Here is a 22,826-nt window from a genome sequence, read left to right on the forward strand (position 1 = left end):
AATGATCATATACTAAGAATGTTTGTGCTTCTTTCTTGTCATATGTTTAAAAATTTAAAAATAAATTTAAAAAATTTTAAATGAAGGGAAAAGCTAGACATAAGCATCCATCAACAGACGAATAGGAACACCATTCCACCATAAGAGGGAATAACATGAATCTTGGAAAAATACTGAGTGAAATTAGCAACACATAAGGACAAGTACTACAGGCTTCACTTATATGAGAAATATAGAAATATCAAATTCACAGGTACAGAACGTAGATTAAAGGTTATCAGAGGGTGGGAGAAGGGAAAGAAGTTGTTTGGTGGATTACAGAGTGTTTGTAAAATAAAAAATAGAAATATTGTGTACAATTTTTAACGATGGAAAACATTCACACCAAAGTAGTAAAGAAAAACTATATAAAAAGAGAATGCTAACTAATAGGGAGAAATTCCTGGTATGTAAAAATCATTAAATCCCAAAATTAATACAATAGGTAGTGATGTGTAAAGAGGAAGGACCATAAAGCTAAAACAAGTAACATAAGAAATCCTCTAAAACCTAAGAAACAAACCCAAAAGGACATTCTGGAAAACAACATTCCTGTACAGTTCATTTTTCAAGAACTTTACAGACTTTTTAAAAGGAAATTAATCACAGGAAAACTAAATTCAATGAGTGACTCAAACACTAGGCAATGGGAAAAATTTAAATATGGACTGTATATTAGATAACCATATTAAATGTTAAATGCATGCAATGTGATGATTATATTGTGGTTTTATAAGAGAATTTTTTAGGAGATACATGTTAAGTTTTATATTCAGGGGTGAAATATGCAGCTAACTCTCAAATGCCTTAGCAAAAATATATACGTATGTGTATGTATGTATGTTTAGGGAAAAAACTGGCAAAATGCTAACAATCAGAGGATAAAGTTAGAGGGTATATGGGTATTTCAAGTACCACTTGGACTACTTTGCTAGTAGATATGAACTTTTCCCAAATAAAACATTATTTTCCAAGATTCCGTTCAAGAGTCGAATTGATAAATAAGCTGTATCACATCCGTACAATGGAGTATTATTATTCAGCAATAAAAAGATATGAGCTTCCAGGAAAAGACACGGAGAAAAAAAGAGGCCTTATATATACACTGTAAAGTAAAAGAAAGCTGTCTGAAAAGGCTATATATTGTACAACTCCATCGATAAGACATAGTGGAAAAGGCAAAACTATAAAGACAGTAAAAATATCAGTAGTTTCCATGGACTAGGTGGTGGTAGTGGTGTGAATGAACAGGTGGAGTACAAGGCATTTCGTGAGCAGTGAAACTATATGATACTGTGATAGTGGTTACACAACACTATGCAGTTATCAAAACGCACAGAGGGCACTGCAAGGGTTGTTCTGTGGTAGAATTCTCACTTGAAATGCTCGAGACCCTGGTTCAAATACCAGAGCCTATACATTTAAAAAAAAAAGCTCTTTGTCCGCCGGTACGGCGCGCAGCGCCCACGCCCCGCAGCAGCCGGCCCGCCCGCCCTCCTCTCCCCTCTTTGTTCTCTTCCCCCTCCTGCTCCGGCGGCTCTCCAACCACCACCGTGCCCTCTTTCGCCTTCACCGGCTCCTCCACCACCAGCCTCGACAGCCTTGCCACCCTCACCTTTCCTCCTCCAAAACAGTTACTGGGGGAGTGGAGACAATACAGAGCAGCTCCCGGAGCCACGACGGAGATCAAAGGGACGGCGTACCCCATCCTGGAACGGCTGACTGTCTGGGAGAACCAGCTCCAGTGAGATCACCGAGGGGCGCGGGCTTTCCTGGGCGGGACGTCAAGCGGCCGGAGTCCCTCCCTTCCTCCTTCCCAGGCCAGCTGGCAGAATTGGGCAGGCGGTCCACTTGCGCCATGGCGGCTGGCGCCCCACCACGCGAAGCCCCCAGACCAACTGAGAGAGTTGGGTCGGAAATCCCCAGACTGCGGAGAACGGTGACCGGGGGGTCCCTTCCAAACACGTGACACCCCGGTCCGGCTGGGAACAGTCCACTCTCCCGGGCTGCGACAGCTGGCGCCCTCCCGCCACGCTTGGCGCCCCGGGCCAACTAGGAAATTCGGTCGGGCGCTCTCCCGTGCTGCGGCGGCCGGTGACCCTCCCTGCGTTCGGACCCCCGGCTGGCACTCTTCCAAACCGCTTCGGCTGCCGAACCTCCCCTACGGCAAGAGTTTTCCAGAGTTAAAGGACCCACAGCAACTTTCACTGGTGGAACCCGTAGACAAATGTGTGCCACGAGCGCCACCTACGGGGCAGGATAAGAAAACAGAACCCAGAGTTTTCACAGAAAAATCTTTCAACCTGTGGGGTCAAACACCTAGGGAAATCTGACTAAATGCCCAGACGCCAGCAGAAGATAACAGATCACGCTCAGAAAATTGAAAATATGGCCCACTCAAAGAAACAAACCAATAGTTCAAATGAGATACAGGAGCTGAAACAACTAACGCTGAACTTACGAACAGAAATGGAAAATCTCTTCAAAAACGAAATCGATAAATTGAGGGAGGACATGAAGAAGACATGGGCTGATCAAAAGAAGAAATAGAAAAACTGAAAAAACAAATCACAGAGCTTATGGAAGAGAAGGATAAAGTAGAAAAGATGGGAAAAAAATGGGTAACTACAATGATAGATTTAAAGAGACAGAAGATAGAATTAGTGATTTGGAGGATGGAACATCTGAATTCCAAAAAGAAACAGAACTATCCGGAAAAGAATGGAAAAATTTGAACAGGGTATTAGGGAACTCAAGCACAATATGAACCGCACAAATATACGTGTTGTGGGTGTCCCAGAAGGAGAAGAGAAGGGAAAAGGAGGAGAAAAACTAATGGAAGAAATTATCACTGAAAATTTCCCAACTCTTATGAAAGACCTAAAATTACAGATCCAAGAAATGCAGCACACCCCAAAGAGATTAGACCAAAATAGGCATTCCCCAAGACACTTATTAGTTAGAATGTCAGAGGTCAAAGAGAAAGAGAGGATCTTGAAAGCAGCGAGAGAGAAGCAATCCATCACATACAAGGGAAACCCAATAAGACTATGTGTAGATTTCTCAGCAGAAACCATGGAAGCTAGAAGACAGTGGGATGATATATTTAAGTTACTAAAAGAGAAAAACTGCCAACCAAGACTCCTATATCCAGCAAAATTGTCCTTCAACAATGAGGGAGAAATTAAAACATTCTCAGACAAAAAGTCACTGAGAGAATTTGTGACCAAGAGACCAGCTCTGCAAGAAATACTAAAGGGAGCATTAGAGTCAGATACAAAAAGACAGACGAGAGAGATATGGAGAAGAGTGTAGAAAGAAGGAAAGTCAGATATGATATATATAATACAAAAGACAAAATGGCAGAGGAAAATATTATCCAAACAGTAATAACTCTAAATGTTACTGGACTGAATTCCCCAATCAAAAGACATAGACTGGCAGAATGGATTAAAAAACAGGATCCTTCTATATGCTGTCTACAGGAAACGCATCTTAGACCCAAAGATAAATATAGGTTGAAAGTGAGAGGCTGGGAAAAGATATTTCATGCAAATAACAACCAGAAAAGAGCAGGAGTGGCTATACTAATATCCAACAAATTAGACTTCAAATGTAAAACAGTTAAAAGAGACAAAGAAGGACACTATATACTAATAAAAGGAACAATTAAACAAGAAGACATAACAATCATAAATATTTATGCACCAAACCAGAATGCCCCAAAATACGTGAGGAATACACTGCAAACACTGAAAAGGGAAATAGACACATATACCATAATAGTTGGAGACTTCAATTCACCACTCTCATCAATGGACAGAACATCTAGACAGAGGATCAATAAAGAAATAGAGAATCTGAATATTACTATAAATGAGCTAGACTTAACAGACATCTATAGGACATTACATCCCACAACAGCAGGATACACCTTTTTTTCAAGTGCTCATGGATCATTCTCAAAGATAGACCATATGCTGGGTCACAAAGCAAGTCTTAACAAATTTAAAAAGATTGAAATCATACACAACACTTTCTCGGATCATAAAGGAATGAAGTTGGAAATCAATAATAGGCGGAGTGCCAGAAAATCCACAAATACATGGAGGCTCAACAACACACTCTTAAACAACAAGTAGGTCAAAGAAGACATTGCAAGAGAAATTAGTAAATACTAGAGGCGAATGAAAATGAAAACACAACATATCAAAACTTATGGGACGCAGCAAAGGCAGTGCTAAGAGGGAAATTTATTGCCCTAAATGCCTTTATCAGAAAAGAAGAAAAGGCAAAAATGCAGGAATTAACTGTCCACTTGGAAGAACTGGAGAAAGAACAGCAAACTAATCCCATGCAAGCAAAAGGAAAGAAATAACAAAGATTAGAGCAGAAATAAATGAAATTGAAAACATGAAAACAATAGAGAAAATCAATAAGAGCAGAAGCTGGTTCTATGAGAAACTCAATAAGATTGATGAGCCCTTAGCAAGATTGACAAAAAGAAGAAGAGAGAGGATGCAAATAAATAAGATCAGAATTGGAAGAGGAGACATAACTACTGACCTCACAGAAATAAAGGAGGTAATAACAGGATACTATGAACAACTTTACGCTAATAAATACAACAATTTAGATGAAATGGACGAGTTCCTGGAAAGACAGGAACAACCAACTTTGACTCAAGAAGAAACAGATGACCTCAACAAACCAATCACAAGTAAAGAGATTGAATTAGTCATTCAAAAGCTCCCTAAAAAGAAAAGTCCAGGACCAGACGGCTTCACATGTGAATTCTATCAAACATTCCAGAAGGAATTAGTACCAACTCTCCTCAAACTCTTCAAAATAATCGAAGTGGAGGGAAAACTACCTAATTCATTCTATGAAGCCAACATCACCCTCATACCAAAACCAGGCAAAGATATTACAAAAAAAGAAAACTACAGACCAATCTCTCTAATGAATATAGATGCAAAAATCCTCAACAAAATTCTAGCAAATCAAATCCAACAACACATTAAAAGAATTAAACATCATGACCAAGTAGGATTCATCCCAGGTATACAAGGATGGTTCAACATAAGAAAATCAATTAATGTAATACACCACATCAACAAATCAAAGCAGAAAAATCACATGATCATCTCAATTGATGCAGAGAAGGCATTTCACAAGATTCAACATCCTTTCCTGTTGAAAACACTTCAAAAGATAGGAATACAAGGGAACTTCCCTAAAATGACAGAGGGAATATATGAAAAACCCACAGCTAATATCATCCTCAATGGGGAAAAATTGAAAACTTTCCCCCTAAGATCAGGAACAAGACAAGGATGTCCACTATCACCACTATTATTCAACATTGTGTTGGAGGTTCTAGCCAAAGCAATTAGACAAGAAAAAGAAATACAAGGCATCAAAATTGGAAAGGAAGAAGTAAAACTATCACTGTTTGCAGACGATATGATACTATACGTCGAAAATCCGGAAAAATCCACAACAAAACTACTAGAGCTAATAAATGAGTACAGCAAAGTAGCAGGCTACAAGATCAACATTCAAAAATCTGTAGCTTTTCTATACACTAGTAATGAACAAGCTGAGGGGGAAATCAAGAAACGAATCCCATTTACAATCGCAACTAAAAGAATAAAATACCTAGGAATAAATTTAACCAAAGAGACAAAAAAATCTATATAAAGAAAACTACAAAAAACTGCTAAAAGAAATCCCAGAAGACCTAAATAGATGGAAGGGCATACCGTGTTCATGGATTGGAAGACTAAATATAATTAAGATGCCAATCCTACCTAAACTGATCTACAGATTCAATGCAATACCAATCAAAATCCCAACAACTTATTTTTCAGAATTAGAAAAACCAATAAGCAAATTTATCTGGAAGGGCAGGGTGCCCCGAATTGCTAAAAACATCTTGAGGATAAAAAACGAAGCTGGAGGTCTCGCGATGCCGGACTTTAAGGCATATTATGAAGCCACAGTGGTCAAAACAGCATGGTATTGGCATAAAGACAGATATATCGACCAATGGAATCGAATAGAGTGCTCAGATATAGACCCTCTCATCTATGGACATTTGATCTTTGATAAGGCAGTCCAGCCAACTCACCTGGGACAGAACAGTCTCTTCAATAAATGGTGCCTAGAGAACTGGATGTCCATATGTAAAAGAATGAAAGAAGACCCGTATCTCACACCCTATACAAAAGTTAACTCAAAATGGATCAAAGATCTAAACATTAGGTCTAAGACCATAAAACACTTAGAGGAAAATATCTTATGAATCTTACAACTGGAGGCGGTTTTATGGACCTTAAACCTCAAGCAAGAGCACTGAAGAAAGAAAGAAAGAAATGGGAGCTCCTCAAAATTAAACACTTTTGTGCATCAAAGAACTTCATCAAGAAAGTAGAAAGACAGCCTACACAATGGGAGATAATATTTGGAAATGACATATCAGATAAAGGTCTAGTATCCAGAATTCATAAAGAGATTGTTCAACTCAACAACAAAAAGACAGCCAACCCAATTACAAAATGGGAAAAAGACTTGAACAGACACCTACCAGAAGAGGAAATACGGATGGCCAAGAGGCACATGAAGAGATGCTCAATGTCCCTGACCATTAGAGAAATGCAAATCAAAACCACAATGAGATATCATCTCACACCCACCAGAATGGCCATTATCAACAAAACAGAAAATGACAAGTGCTGGAGAGGATGCAGAGAAAGAGGCACACTTATCCACTGTTGGTGGGAATGTCAAATGGTGCAACCACTGTGGAAGGCAGTTTGGCAGTTCCTCAAAAAGCTGAATATAGATTGCCATACGACCCAGCAATACCATTGCTAGGTATCTACTCAAAGGACTTAAGGGCAAAGACACAAACGGACATTTGCACACCAATGTTTATAGCAGCGTTATTTACAATTGCAAAGAGATGGAAACAGCCAAAATGTCCATCAACAGAAGAATGGCTAAACAAACTGTGGTATATATATACAATGGAACATTATGCAGCTTTAAGACAGGATAAACTTATGAAGCATGTAATAACATGGATGGACCTAGAGAATATTATGCTGAGTGAGTCCAGCCAAAAACTAAAGGACAAATACTGTATGGTCTCACTGATGTGAACGGACATTCGAGAATAAACTTGAAATATGTCATTGGTAACAGAGTCCAGCAGGAGTTAGAAACAGGGTAAGATAATGGGTAATTGGAGCGGAAGGGATACAGACTGTGCAACAGGACTAGATACAAAAACTTAAAAATGGACAGCACAATAATACCTAATTGTAAAGTAATCATGTTAAAACACTGAATGAAGCTGCATCTGAGCTATAGGGTTTTTTTGTTGTTGTTTTTTTCTATCATTACTTTTATTTCTTTCCTCTATATTAACATTTTATATCTTTTTCTGTTGTGTTGCTAGTTCCTCTAAACCAATGCAAATGTACTAAGAAACGATGATCATGCATCTAAGTGATGATGTTAAGAATTACTGAGTGCATATGTAGAATGGTATGATTTCTAAATGTTGTGTTAATTTCTTTTTTTTTCTTTCCGTTAATAAAAAAAAAAAAAGAAAGAAACACAGAACTCATCTGCATACCAATGTTTATAGCACCATTATTCAAAACTGCCAAAAGGTGGGAGTCACCCAAATGTCCATCAAGAGATGAATGAATAAACAAAATGTCATATATACATTACTCAGCTGTAAAAATGATGTTCTGACCTCGCTATTAACAAAGGTGAACCCTGAAGACATTATATTGAATGAAATAAACCAGACACCAAAGGCTAAATATTGTATGATCTCACTTTTATGAAATAATTACAATATGCAAATCATAGTCTGAAACTAGACTACAGGCTATAGGTGCCCATTAACCCTTAATTTGGTTTAGTGCTTTCGTTTGGAGTGATGGAAAAGTTTTGATAATGGATGGTGTCCACAGTAGCTCAACACTGTGCATATAATTAACACCTGAATTGTAAACTTGAAAGTGGTTAAAGATGGGAAATTTTAAGTTGTAAGTATGTTACCACAATATATTTTTTTTTAAAAAGCTACAGATGGAACTATACGACACAAAGAGTAAACTTTAATGTAAACTATGGGCTTGGTTAATGGTATACCTGTCATAATACTGGTTCATCAAATCTAACAAAGGTACCACAGAAATGCTAATGTTACTAATGTGGAAAACTGGACAGGGTGGAGGGGAATATAGGAACTCTGTATTTTCCCATTTTTCTTTTCTATAAACTAACAATTGCTCTAATTTAAAGGAAAAAATTGAACTTTTCAACACAAAGATCGAACCCTAACGTACCTATACACTTCAGTTACTGTGATTAACTGTACAGATATAAAAAAGTTCTTTCATGAATTAGAACAAATGTAAGAATTGTTACAAAGAGTTAACAATAGAAAGGTATATGGAAAGAAATGTTTCTTTTGCAAACTATGGACTATAGTTAACAAAAACATCGTAATATTCTTTCATCAACAGAAACATATGTACCATAACAACACTATGGGTCAACAATGGGGGGAGAGGGTATGGGATGTTTTGGGTTTTTCTGTTTTCTTTCTACTTCTTTTTCTGGAGTAATGAGATTGTTCTAAAATTGATCATCGTGATGAGAGTACAACTATGTGATGATATGGTAAGCCACTTACTGCATACTTTGGATGGTATGTATGGTGTGTAAATATACCTCAATAAAACTCCATTTTAAAAAAAGAAAAAATAGAATTTTACAACACAAAGAGTAAACCCTAATGTAAGCTATATATTTTAATTCTAATGATGCATCAATACTGGTATCAATTGTATCAAATGTATCACAATTGTATGATGTTAATACAGTGTGGGAGACGTATATGGGAACTCTGTACTCTGCAATTTTTCTGTAAACTTAAAACAGCTCTAAAAAAAATTTATTTCAAATTCAGTATTCCTAATGCATATTCTCTTTAACTAACGACCCATTATGGAAATATACTAATCAGTATAAGATTAACACTAAAACCAATCTGAAAACTGTACAATGGCCAAGAGGCTAACGGTTTTCATCAGCAAGGTCCATTACAAGACATACATTCACTTGACAGACATATACGTATTATTTTGTATTAAAGTATACCATTTACAGAAATACCAAAGAACAAATTTCTTTTTCTACCTACAATAAAAACAAGACATATTTTTCTGCTTCTATGGAAGCAACTTCACAGGCTATCAGTAGGATGAGAACATACCACTATATCTTCATTTAATTTAACCTGGAACAAAATTTAAAAAAAAAAGCTAGAGATCATTTAACTGGTGTGAGCTTCTGTCATTATGCATACACTCAATTCCTATGTAGCTCCAAAGTGTATTTCTAATGCACTAGGTATGAGTCTAATTGTATAAGGCTGTGAACATACCATTATTAGATGAAAGTAAATATTTAATTTTCCTTTTCCCATTTTTCTGCCTCGTTTATAATTTTAAAATAATATTCAAATATCATTTATATATACTCTTCTATAATTCTATTCATTGTATGCACTGGCCAAAGATGTTTACCAAACCATATATAGCATATGGCATTTTATAATAACTTTAAGTTAGGTTAAAGAGAAACTTTGATTACACAATATGCTTGAATTCAGAACCTAAACTTCTATGATAAAACAGCATTCCTGTAATTCACCTGTATCAGTAATTCAGACATCTGAGTGTCAGTCAACCAATAAATATCTGATTGCCTGATAACGTACCAGGCATCCTAATATGGTATGAGGATACAAGGACCAAGGAAACAGATACAGTCCCTAATGTTTTATAAGAGAAAACATTGTGTCAGTAAATAACACTTTTAAGAGCTAGGAAGAAAAACTAGGATGCTGTCAGAGAGAGTAACAGAGGGAGAATGCTTTAAATATATGGCAGTTAGAGAACTCCTCTCCATGAGGTAACATTTCAGACCAACTATGCAGCTATGAAAAGAACAGGGATAACATTTGGAGAATTCCAGATATTCTCGCAAGCAGTGGGGACAACCAAATCAACAGGCCAAACCATTAATCTTGGGGTTTGTTCATATGAAACTTATGCCCACAAAGGATAGGCTAAGCCCACTTAAAATCAGGCCTAACAGTCACCCCAAGAGAACCTCTTTTGTAGCCCAAATGTGGCCTTCCTCTCAGCCAACATGGCAAGCAAACTCATTGCCCTACCCCCCCTCTATGTGGGACATGACTCCCAGGGGTGTAAATCTCCCTGGTAAAGTGGGAAAGAAATCCTAGAATGAGCTGGAACTCAGCATCAATGGTTGAGAAAACCTTCTCGACTAAAAGGAGGGAAGAGAGAAATGAGACAAAATAAAGTGTCAGCGACTGAGCGATTTCAAATAGAGTCTGGAGGTTATTCTTACGCATTATACAGGTATCTCTTTTTTAGTTTAAGAGGTATTAGAGGCTAGAGGGAAGTGCATGAAACTGTAGTGCTGTGTTCTAGCAGCCACATTTCTTGAAGATGATCATATAATGATACAGCTTTCACACAGTGACTGCGTGATTGTGAAAACCTTGTTCTGATGCTCCCTTTATCTATGGTATGGACAAATGAGTAAAAAATATGGATAAAAATAAGTAAATAATGGGGAAACAAATGTTCAAATAAATTGGGCAGAGGGAAATACTAGTGGTCAATGAGAGGGAGGGGCAAGGGGTATAGTATATATGAGATTTTTCTTTTTATTTCTTTTTCTGGAGTGATATACATGTTCTGAGAAATGGTCATGGTGATGAATATACAATAATGTGATGATATTGTGAACCACTGATTACACACCAAGTATGGAATATTCATACGTTATGAATGTTCATGTTGAAAGTTGACTGGTTTTATTAATAAAAATCAAAAAAATAAAAGAACAGGATAAGAGCATACTGACTTCCCTAAGGAAGGTATAACAAGCAACAAAATTTCTGAGCCAGTGAAGTCTACTAACATAATAAACCATTCCACCTGTAGCACAACATAAATAGCAAGGGATGTCTGCTTTCTGCCACGGACAACACTGATTTCACTGAAATCTTTCCTTCCAATGTCATCATGTCAGAGTCTCCTAAAGATCCTAAACAGCTGCAGAAGCTCTTCATTGGAGAGTTAAAGTCTGAGGAGCCATTCTGAGCAACGGGGAACACTCATAGACTGTGGTAATGAGAGATCAAACACCAAGCACTCCAGAGGCTTTGGGTTTGTCACTTACACCACTGTGGTGAAAGTGGATGCAGCCATGAATGCAAGGCCACATAAGATGGATGGGAGAGTTATATAACCAAAGAGGGTTGTCTCAAGAGAAGACTCACAAAGACCAGATGCCTATCTAACTGTGAAAAAGATCTTTACTGGTGGCATTCAAGAAGACACTGACGAGCATAAGTGCGTCTTCTAGGGGAGGTTATTTTGAGCAGAATGTGAAAACTGAAATCATGACTGACCAAGTGGCAAGTAAAGAGGCTTTGCTTTTGTAACCTTTGACGACCATGACTCTACAAATAAAACTGTTATTGAGAAATACCATATATGAATGACCTTAACTGTAAAGTATGGAAAGCCTGGTGCTTCATCCAGCCAAAGAGGTCAAAGAGGTTCTGGAAACTTCAGTACTGGCTTTGGTGGGAATGACAACTTTGGTTGTGAAGAAAACGTCAATGTTGTGATGGCTTTGGCGGCAGATGACATGGTGGTAGATATGGTGGTAATGAGGATGGCTATATGGATAAGGTAATGACGGATGCAATTTTGAAAGTGTCAGAAACTACAATGATTTTGGCAATTACAACAATCGATCTTCAAATTTCAGAAGAGAGGAAACTTAGGAGGCAGAAGCTCTGACCCTTATGGTGGTGGAGGTCAATACTTTGCTAAACCACAAAACCGAGGTGGCTATGATGGTTCCAGCAGCAGCAGTAGCTATGGCAGTAGGTTTTAATTACTTCCAGGAAACAAAGCTTAGCTGGAGAGGAGAGGCAGAGAAGTGACGGGGAAGCTATAAGTTACAACAGAGGTAGCAGGGTCTAGCTGCTACAAAGAAGACATGTTTTAGACAATACTCGTGTATATGGGGAAAAAAAAACACAAGGACTGTATTTGTAACTAATTGTTATTTTTGTTCCTGCTCTATGGAAAATGTAAAGCATTCCACCAAAGGGTTTTACTGTTGTTGGTTTTTTTTGCACCCATGCTGTTGACTGTTGAATGTTAATAGTCTGATCACTACACTGAACAAATTTTTTTTTTTTTTTTAATGTGCTGTTTAAAGTTAGCCTACACTGAAGCCTGATAAACTGACCTAACAGTGTGAAGTTAGACCTCCTTCAGGGTGATGCCAGGTTCCATTCAAAATTCATTTACAAATCTTAGAAGACTGCCTGTGGGTAGAGAAGCCCTTCATCTTCAGAAACCTTGGTGTAGCTGAACTGACAGTTACAATGTTGTAACCTGGAGCTCATCTACCAAGTAAACTTAGAGAATTTCCTTCGGTTATGAAATTGGTTTTCAGCACATCCTATGCAATATATTTAAATTCAATAATGGTACCAGATAAAATAACAGATGGGAAATGAAGCTTTTGTATAATTCATTATCATGTATAATCATAAATAATGTGATATTCTCTTGAAAAAATAAAATAAAAATAAATAGCAAGGAATCTGGCATTAGACTAATCACCATTTTTCAGCTAGACAAACTGAAGCAAATTCCTTAAGATCTCTAGGTCCATTTTCTCATCTGAAATAATGGCCCAAAAGACCATGATTAGGAAATATCTGTGACACAATGAAATGTTCACCATCTTTTCCAGTCCTTTAAAATTGTTTTTAAATTATTCTAAAAGCTATCTATGAGAAATGGATAAATATTCACCAATGCCTAGTTACAATTTTTTAAAACACCAAGGTAACAAAAGCTTGCATTGGGGAAAAAAAAAAATCAATCACAAGCTTTGTCCATTGCTTTCATTTCTTCATTCATTAAGCAAATTAACTAGAGGTTTACTAAATAACCAGGAATTACTGGAGTACAAGTGATGGGATTACATTTTCGAATAAGTCAAAGTCCCTGCCTCAAGAAGACACAGCTGCAAAAAGGAACAAAATATTAATATATACTGCATGAAATCTCATAAACGTTATGCTAAGCAAAATAAACCAGATGCAAGAGTACATGCTATGCGATTTCCTTTACATGAAATACTAGAAAACAAAACTAATCTATCAGACAGAAAGCAGATGAAGAGTTGCCTAAGGCAGTGGTAAGGGCTAGGAAATAACTGAAAAAGGGTTCAAGGAAACTCCTATGGGACAGAAATATCCACTATCTTGACTGTGGTGGGGTTTACATAAGTAAATACATTTGTCAAAATTCTTGGATATATTTTAACATATGTAAATTATACTTCAATAAAGCTGATTAAAATTTCCTAAAGGCCCACTTTATTTATATAAAAAACTTTGCTTTGCAGAGAAGAGGTACTCAATAAGTGAAAAGACAATCCTGAGATTCAACTATGAATCAATAAAATGAAATGTGAGCAACATATGACTCCTGACTCCTAGACAACACATAAATTGCTTTAGTTAATATTTACTGCCTTATCAACACCTACTTACCATAAGCCAAGAACCAGAAGAGCTGCAAAGAAATCCAGAACAGAAAAAAGCCCATTTGCAATTTGATACAGGAGAAGAAGTTTAAAACTTACGTTGTTAACAAGAATGCCCCATCACCACATCTTTCCAGAGCCTTTCGTGCAGGAGGTTTTGCAGCAAATTCTACAAAACCTTTTCCCGTGGCTCTACCACGATCGTCCACAACCACAACGGCTTTCTCTACTGGACCAAACTGAGAAAACGCTTGCTCTAGAAGCTCATTGGAAACAACTGGAGAAAGGTTCTTCACAGTTAAAGCTGCTCCATGTGTAGCAAAGCGAATTCGGAGAGGTCTGCTCTTCAAAATGGTGCCATCAAGCTCTGCTTTTGCAATTTCAGCCAGTGTTCTGGATTCCTTTTTAGGAGAAAGCAAAATCATTTTTTCAAATTGATAGTACTATAAAAAATTTATAATAGTGGCTTGCTTCTAGGCAGAACTGGGTAGCTTTACAAAATGGCTACAAAGGTCACTTTTGTTATGTCTTTCAAATTTGTTATCACATGTATTTTATTAACTATTCAAAAATAATTAATTTCAAATCTTTTAAATAGAAAGTCCCAATCTCACTGTCCTGTTAAAAGGTATCACTTGTTCAACCCCCCTGTTAAAAGGTATTAGTTAAGATTTACTGCTTTTAAAGTCCCCTCAGGGGACTGGGAGAAAGATTAAAGTTCCCCATCTGAGGAATTCCTCCTATTCTCCCAAGCATTGGGGAATAACCAATTTAATAGGCCAAGCCCTTGATCTCTTTTTTTGTATTCTGTATGGCGGAGTCACATTTCATTATTTTTCCATGTGAGTATCCAGTTATTACAGCACCATTTGCTGACTGTTTGTTTGTTTTGCTTATTTTTGGGAAGTGTATGGGCTGGCAATCAAACCCAGGTCTCCTGCATGGCAGGCAAGAATTCTACCACTGAACTACGGGCCCTTGATCTTGGTGCTTGGCCTGATGAAACTTACTCCTGCAAAGGAGAAGCTAAGCCTACTTGTAATTATGCCTAAGAGTCACCTGCCAGCCAACCTCTTGTTGCTCACATCTGGCCTCTCTAAGAAAACTTGGCAGGTGAACTCACTATGTGGGACAAGACTCCCAGCGGTGTAAATCTCCCTGGCAACATGGGACGTGACTCCTGGGGATGAGGTGGACCTGGTATCATGGACTTGAGAAAGTCTTCTTGACCAAAAGGGGAAAGAGACATGAGACAAAATAAAAAGTTCATAGCGGTTTAGAGATTTCAAACAGAGTTGAGAGGTTATTCTGGAGGTTATTCTTATGCATTATATACATATCCCCTTTTATAGTGTAATGGAGTGGCTAGAGAGAAGTACTTAAACTACTGAATTGTATTCCAGTAGCCTTGACTCTTGAAGACAATTATATAGTTACACATCTTTTACAATGTGACTATGATTGTGAAAATCTTGTGGCCGATGTACCCTTTATTAGTATGGACAGACGAATTAAAAAATAAATAAATAATGGGGAGGATAAGGAGTAAATTAGGTAGACAGAAATACTAGTGATCAATGAAAGGAAGGGGTAAGAGGTATGGGATATATGAGTTTTTCTCTTCTTTCTTGGAGTGATGCAAATGTTCTAAAATTGATCATGGTGATGAATACACAACTATGCGATGATACTGTGAGAAACTGTATACTTTGGATGGACTATATGTGTGTGAAGATTTCTCAATAAAAATATTTTTAAAAAAGATTTACTGCTTATAAACAAACTGCTAGGTATTAAAGGCTCAAAGTACTATCTTCTAAAACCTCCTACAAAAAATTTTTAAACTCCTATATCAAAAGAGTTAATTACTTTTAGAAATTACACTCCAGTTGTGAGAAACTACTATTGAAAACAAATTGATTTCCTATATCCTCCATGATTTTCATATTTGTTTTAACAAACCTTTCAACTCCCATTGCCAGACAAATCCCCTCTCCATTGCTCCTTTTCATTTCCAGAATTTCCATTTCTCTTTTATATTATCTGTAATCCCTAAAGAATGAGAGAAGGATCAGAGGAGGAGGAGTTAGAGAAGACAGGATTTAACAAATAAATATGACTGTTGAATCATTATATTGATATTTCTTTTAGCCTCTAGTGTTTTGGAGCAGTTAGAAGGAAAAACGTGAAAATGTGGAACTGTAGCCCACACCAAACTTTGAAATCTGTTCTATAACTATCTGTTAAAATGTACTTTGAAATGTATTGCTTTTTTGTATATATTTCACAATAAAAAATATTTAAAAAAAAAAGGAAATATAGCAAGACCTAATTATAGAATCTTAGTGGTTGGTATTATGGACATTCATTTCGGAGTTTGAAATTTTCCATAATAAAATTTGGAGGTAAGAGAACAAAGGGAATCCAAAGAGAATCCTAAAGAACTAAAGCATGTTTTACTGTTCTGGAGGCACTTGTTCACATTTAGGTAGTATTTACAATGTCACATTACTTTTTTATTTTTTCAAAGGAAGAAAGAAATCTCAATTTTTATGTTAAATCATCTCATTTTTTTACTGTCTGGCAACCAGTTCAGTTTTTAATGCAGTTTGGGTCAAATAAAATGTTTACGCTAGGAAAACAAGATGCTGACAGAAATTTTCACTACCATACATCTTTTTTCAAAATGGTTCTAAATCAGGGTTTCTCAATGTTGTCACTATTAACATTATGGGCCAGAAAATTGTTGTGGGGGACTGTCCTGTGCATTTTAAGAAGTTTAGCAGCATCCCTGGCCTCTACTCACTAAATGCCAGCAGAGCACTCCACAGCTCCGACAACTAAAAATATCTCCCGACACTGCCATATTAAAAAAAAAAAAATCAATATAATGATTCAGCAGTCATACCCATTTGTTAAATCCTCTAGATACTGCCCCAGGAGAGCAAAAGAGCATGCTCCAAAGCATGTGAACTTTTTCCTTACTATTTACTAGTAGCTTATAACTCCTTACCGCAAGGGTACTAAATAAAAAGTACAAGAAAATCTGCTGATGCAAATTAAAAGTAAGTTTTCAAGTCAATCAATCAATAGAAAGTTAAATAACATGCAATATATCCATACAGTGAAATACAACATGGTCTTAAAAAGAATTTAATATGCAAAAAAAAAAAAATAAGGGTGGGCCATGATGGCTCAGCAGGAAGAGTTCTCGCCTGCCATGTGGAAGACCTGGGTTCGATTCCCAGTGCCTGCCCATGCAAAAATAAATAAATAAATAAAAGAATCTAAAGACATGAAAAGATGTCAAAGATATATGAAAAGTTAAATCATCCTACACTGTATAATATGATTTGAAATTTGTGGAGAAATAATGCATAGGGTAACAGTGATCACGTTTAGGGTCATGTACAGTATTGGGGGAAGGAGAACTCTTCATAAAGTAATAAATGTAATTAAGAACACTTTTCAGAAATAACAGATGACTTGAAATTATATACTGGGCTTCCCACTAAGCACATTCTGCAAATCTTCTACATTCTGTCAACATTTCCTAAGAAGCATGAATTATCTCATAATTAAAAAATGAGGTAGCGGGAATATGAGAGGTCTGTGTCCTCAAAGACTAAATATAATTCAGCTGATCTTCTGAACCAACTGGCCTTCTATTTACAAACATTGAAGCTACAGGACAGAAACCACACTTACGAAGCACTACTCCAGAAACATGGTTTACTAAAGCGAAGAACAAACTGACTTCAGGTTAACTAATACCAATTTCAGGTATATTCACTTTACATTTAACTTTAAAATGCACTGTAACTCTTCAATTAACTTATCTAAATTGTTAGCAACCAGTCAAAACCCCAAAACTTTCAGCTTTAGATCGAAAATTCCACAAAATAATGTCTTCATAATATACAGTCTATTTCATCCTTAAGGAACTAATTTTGCCATATGGATTAGCACCCTAGATGGAACCATCACCTAATTCTTTTTGGACGCATAAACATACTAGCAGTGCTGATCCTACACCATCTCAAAAATGTTCTCACATCTAGTGGACTTAAATGTTCTCACATCTAGTGGACTTATACAGAGAAGGTAGGGTTTAACAAACGAGTATGATCTGCTGAATCATTATACTGAAATTTCTTTTAGTCTCCAGTATCTTAAGAGCAGCTAGAAGCAAAAATCTAAAATTGTAGAATTATAACTCTTGACCAAACCCTGATTATCTGTTCAACTAATTGTTGCAATGTATTTTGAAATTTATTGTTTTGTATATATGTTATTTTTCACAAAAAAGAAAAAAAATCGTGATGATAAAAAAATAAAACTGAAAAAAGTAAGCAGCAGATAAATGATGATACTGTGAACCACTGACTGTACATTTTGGATTACATGGTATGTGAATACATAATACATATATCAATAAAAATAATTTTAAAAAAAGATCAAAGAAGGTGGAATTATAAAAGAGAAGATAGAATTTAACAAATGAGTACGACTCCTGAATCATTACATTGATATTTCTTTTAGTCTCCAGAGTCTTGGAGCAGTCAGAAGGAAAAACCTAAAACTATGGAACTGTAACTCATACCAAACTCTGAAATCTGTTCTGTAACTAATTGTCATGGTGTGCTTTAAAATTTATTGCTTTTTTGTATATGTTATTTTCCACAATCAAAAAAAAAATTTTCTCACTTCAAGTAACCAGTAAACTAGAAAATTTAAAGATTAACTACTGAACAAGTAAAAAGTATTTCTAGAAACAGAAAGCAAATCAAATTACACCACTTTCTATTCTAAAGCTGTTATACCACCACTTCACACCATACTCAGTATAACAACACTTAATTCAGATCGAGTATATACTACATGATTTTTCTAAGTACAAAAAAAATACAAAATAGTTCAGAAACATTTACAGCTTTTAAATACTACCTGTTACTGAAGAGAGTAACTACTGTAATCTATACTCAAAATTTCTGAAGTAAATTCTAATTTCTCACTGACAAAAACTTTCAACATTCTTAAGCAAAACTTAAGAGGTAATAGGCTTGGGGGACCACTTCTGAAAGGAGAAGATAACACAGCCCTTCTCACCTCTCAGTTCATAATCCCTGATTTTAAAAGGGTGGGTGGTGGGGGCAAGAAAACTGATAATCAGAATTAAGTCTCTTTTATAACTGTTCACACAGAGGCATGCCATCTAACACAGTAGCCACTAGTAAATCAAAATAAATGAAATTTAAAATTCAGTTCCTCAGTCACACTAGCTACATTTCAAGTAGTCAACAGTCACATATGGCTAGGGGCACAGATACTTGCACCTTATCAGCACAAATTAATATACAGCATTTTCACAGATGCAAAAAAGCTCGTACTGCATTTTTTCTGTTGTCTTTTTATTTCTTTTTCTGAATTGATGCAAATGTTTTAAGAAATGATCATGATGATGAATATGCAACTATGTGATGATATTAATTACTGCTTTATATATGTAGAATGGAATGATCATAAGAATGTTTCTGTTTGTCGTATTTTAAAAAAATTAAAAATTAATAAAAAAAGAAGATACCTGCAAAGGTTATTAAAAAAAAAAAAGGAAAGTAGGTTTCAGCAATAAAATATCTCAAGCAACTTTTGTTAGAAATTTCCAAAGGGGTTTTGTGTAACATTTTCAACATCCTTAGCCTCTGACACCACCTTGATCTATTCTGAAGTTGCATTCCAGAGAAAGAATAGTGGTGGAGCTGCATTTCCCTTTTTGTTTTGAAAACCTTAAATTTATAATATCATCACATAGTTGCATATTCATCATCATGATCATTTCTTAAAACATTTGCATCAATTCAGAAAAAGAAATAAAAAGATCACAGAAAAAATTCATACATACCATACCCCTTACCCCTCCCTTTCATTGATCACTAGCATTTCAATCTAAATTTACTTTAACATTTGTTCCCCCTATTACTTATTTTTATTTCATATGTTTTACTCATCTATTTATAAGGTATGTAAAAGGAGTATCAGACACAAGGTTTTCACAATCACACAGTCACACTGTGAAAGCTATATCATCATACAAACATCTTCAAGAAACATGGCTACTGGAATACAGCTCTACATTTTCAAGCAGTCCCCTCCAGCCTCTCCATTACATCTTGACTAACAAGGTGATATCTATTTAATGCATAAGAATAACCTCCAGGATAACCTCTCAACTCTGGAATCTCTCAGCCACCGACACTTAATTTTGTCTCATTTCACTCTTCCCCCTTTTGATTGATGCTGAGTCTCAGCTCATTCCAGGATTTCTGTCCCACATTGCCAGGAAGGTCCACAACCCTGGGAGTCATGCCCCGCGTAGATAGGGGGAGGGTGGTGAGTTTGCTTGTTGTGTTGGCTGGAGAGAGAGGCCACATCTGAGCAACAAAAGAGGCTCTCTTGGGGGTGACTCTTAGGCCTAATTTTAAGTAGGCCTGACCTATCCTTTGTGTGGTTAAGTTTCACATGAATAAACCCTAAGATTGGGGGCTCAGCCTACTGCTTTGGTTGTCTCCATTGCTTGCAAGAATATCAAGAACCAACTTGGGGAAGTTGAATTTTTCCCCTTTCTCACCATTCCCTGAAGGGGACTTTGCAAATACTTTTTTACTCACTGTTCAAATCATTCTGGGATTTATCAGGGCATCACTCTGGACAAACCAACAAAATCTCATGCCCTTCTCAAGGTTCCATGTACTTATAGTGTTCAATTTAACTCTCCAAATAAGTTATATTACAAAATTTTTGCAGGTATCTTGCAAATGACTATAAGTAAACGTATTAACAACTTTATGTTCAAAATGCACTGATTTGTTTTACTTGAACTTTAAGGAAATTTGCATATCTCACAATCATTAATCCTCTAAGATTTACCCTTCTCTTGAAACCATTGAGATGTTTAAATATTTTCCTTAAAAAAATACCATGTTATTTAATTACAATCAACTTTCTCTAAACATTAAAATTTCGCATTGTCCACTTATGGAAACAATCCGGTTTTTAAAGTCCTAGTTCCAATAAGAAGCTTCCACAAACTACAAAGAACACCAGATTCGAGAGTCCAATAATGGGTTAAAAAAAAAAAAACTTGTGTAGAAAGGTCCCCAAAAGATACTTTGTAAAAAAAATCAACATCTAAATATGAATTACCATAATGCTGCCTATCTGACACTGATGGCATTCACTACAAAGAACACAAGAAACCCTAATAAAGTAGTTATTTTGTCCAATTCAGTGTAAACCCTCACTGTTCAATTTTTTTAATTCAAATGAGGCACAATTTTGGCCTAACTTACCGGTAAACTTCAAGTTTCGATTAAAATGGGATAGTAGCATACAATATGCTACTATTAGAATATTCGACTACCATGTAAAGTAGTATATATTTCATCCCTTCCCCTCCCCCAACAACGTGGAAACCTCCAGAACGCTGGGGGGGGTGGGACGAACCACATTAAATACACATAATTCAACACCATCCCATTATCGCAAATTGAATAGCGCTGAACTACTGGAGTAAAGTTTAGGCGATTGGGCAGACTAAGGTAAACAGCGGACTGCTCTGAAATAATAACGTGACTTACTGTCAAAAATGCAGACAGGGCTGATTGAAAACCAAAATGATTTGGTTTATTTTTTAAGAAACAGATCTGCCTATTGGGTCTTCATGCCCAGTGAAATTTCTGGTAAGACCAACTTCCTTTTCCCAAATCATATCCAACTTTCTTCCTTGGAAGAATTCTCCCCCCAACGGCCGCCCACTCCCATTACTTCGACCCCTTTGGTGACCCGAGGGCAAAGTGAACGTCAGTAATTCTGACGATTTGAACACGGCTGAACATTTGGTGCGTGAAACAGGCGGCAGACTACACGGCAAAACCCCGGAAAAACGCAAAGTGAAAACGCTGGAGTCGGGACAGCTGCGGAGCGTCAGAAAACTTGGGACCCCCCTAAGAATGTGCAAGGAAACAGGACAAAAAAGAGCCCGGCGGTTTTACAGGCTATGGAAAGACGCAGTTTGCAGGGGTGGCAAAGCCAGGCGGCAGCGCGGACTGCTGCTGGGAGGCCTCCCTCCCGCCCGGTCGACGGTGACCTTTTGTTTCCTCCCGGGCCCGCTCCCGGCTGCACAGACTCACCAGGCGGATGAAGCCGAAGCCGCGGTCGCGATTGATGAAGACTTCGCTGGGCTCGCCGTAGCGCTCGAAGAGCCGCTTGAAGTCCTCTTCGGTGATGTCCGTGGGCAGGTTCCCCACGAAGAGGCGGCAGCGCTGCGTATACGTCTTCTCGCCCGGCTTGAGGAAGCTTTTGATGTCGATGGTGAAACCCGCATCCTCCTCGGGGTGGTCCTCCGGCGGTGCGGCGGGGGGCGGCGCCTGCTCCCCCGCCATGGCCAGAGCCAGGGCCGCCGCGGCCGCAGGGTCGCTCTCGCCAGCTGCCGACTCGAGCGCGCGGAGGCGGGCTGGATTTTTCTCGATGCGCACTTGCTTCAGGTTTCCTCTCAACATCATCGTAAGGCGTCCGCTTCGATGCGGAAGATCAGTATGCCTATATATATCTGTAGAGATGCGATAAGGAAGGAGAAAGTCGGAAAGGCGAGGTGTCCTGAGCTGCACGGTTCTTTCTCGGGCTCTCACCGCAGCGGCCGGATACTCAAAATGGCGCCGTCTTGGCTGGGGTTAGTTGAAAAGACGCCGAGCGCAAGCTCCGCCCCTCCGCAAACGCCCGGGCCGACCCGTGGCCAGGACCGACGCGCCTGCGCATTTTGAATAAGCCAGTGGCTAGCACATGCTTGCGGATGTTTTCGCTTCTAGGGTATTTCGTGGGTCAGAAGAAATGCGGTTTCCGTTCTTCCGAGGTGTCAAGACAATATTGGTTGTATTTATGGGGAAAAATTATGTGATGTGTGCGGCAGTGTGTGAAAATACAGTCGTTTCGGAGAGATCCTTACCTTTTAAACATCTACTTCAATTTTCAAAGACTCCGGGAAAATGAAAATCTGTGAATTTTTTGCAAAGCATTGAATAACA

General features: G+C 37.5%; 1 protein-coding gene across 5 annotated transcripts in view; it reads right to left on the minus strand.

Moving 5' to 3' along the window:
* PSPC1 (paraspeckle component 1) overlaps nt 1-22,480 on the minus strand; it is a 127,848-nt gene extending 105,368 nt beyond the window's left edge. For all 5 annotated transcript variants that reach the window (XR_013174749.1, XR_013174750.1, XR_013174751.1 and 2 more), the window contains exons 1-2: nt 21,936-22,480; nt 13,846-14,147 (exon numbers count right to left, since the gene is read on the minus strand). Coding sequence is in view for 1 of the 5 variants with exons in the window: in XM_077158777.1 (XP_077014892.1) it covers nt 13,846-14,147; nt 21,936-22,307 (674 nt within the window). In the remaining 4 variants the exon portion in view is untranslated. The remainder of the gene's footprint in view (nt 1-13,845; nt 14,148-21,935) is intronic.
* Nucleotides 22,481-22,826: the final 346 nt, after the last annotated feature.

This window comes from Tamandua tetradactyla, chromosome 4, assembly GCF_023851605.1.
Source record: "Tamandua tetradactyla isolate mTamTet1 chromosome 4, mTamTet1.pri, whole genome shotgun sequence".
In the NCBI taxonomy this organism is placed as follows: domain Eukaryota; kingdom Metazoa; phylum Chordata; class Mammalia; order Pilosa; family Myrmecophagidae; genus Tamandua; species Tamandua tetradactyla.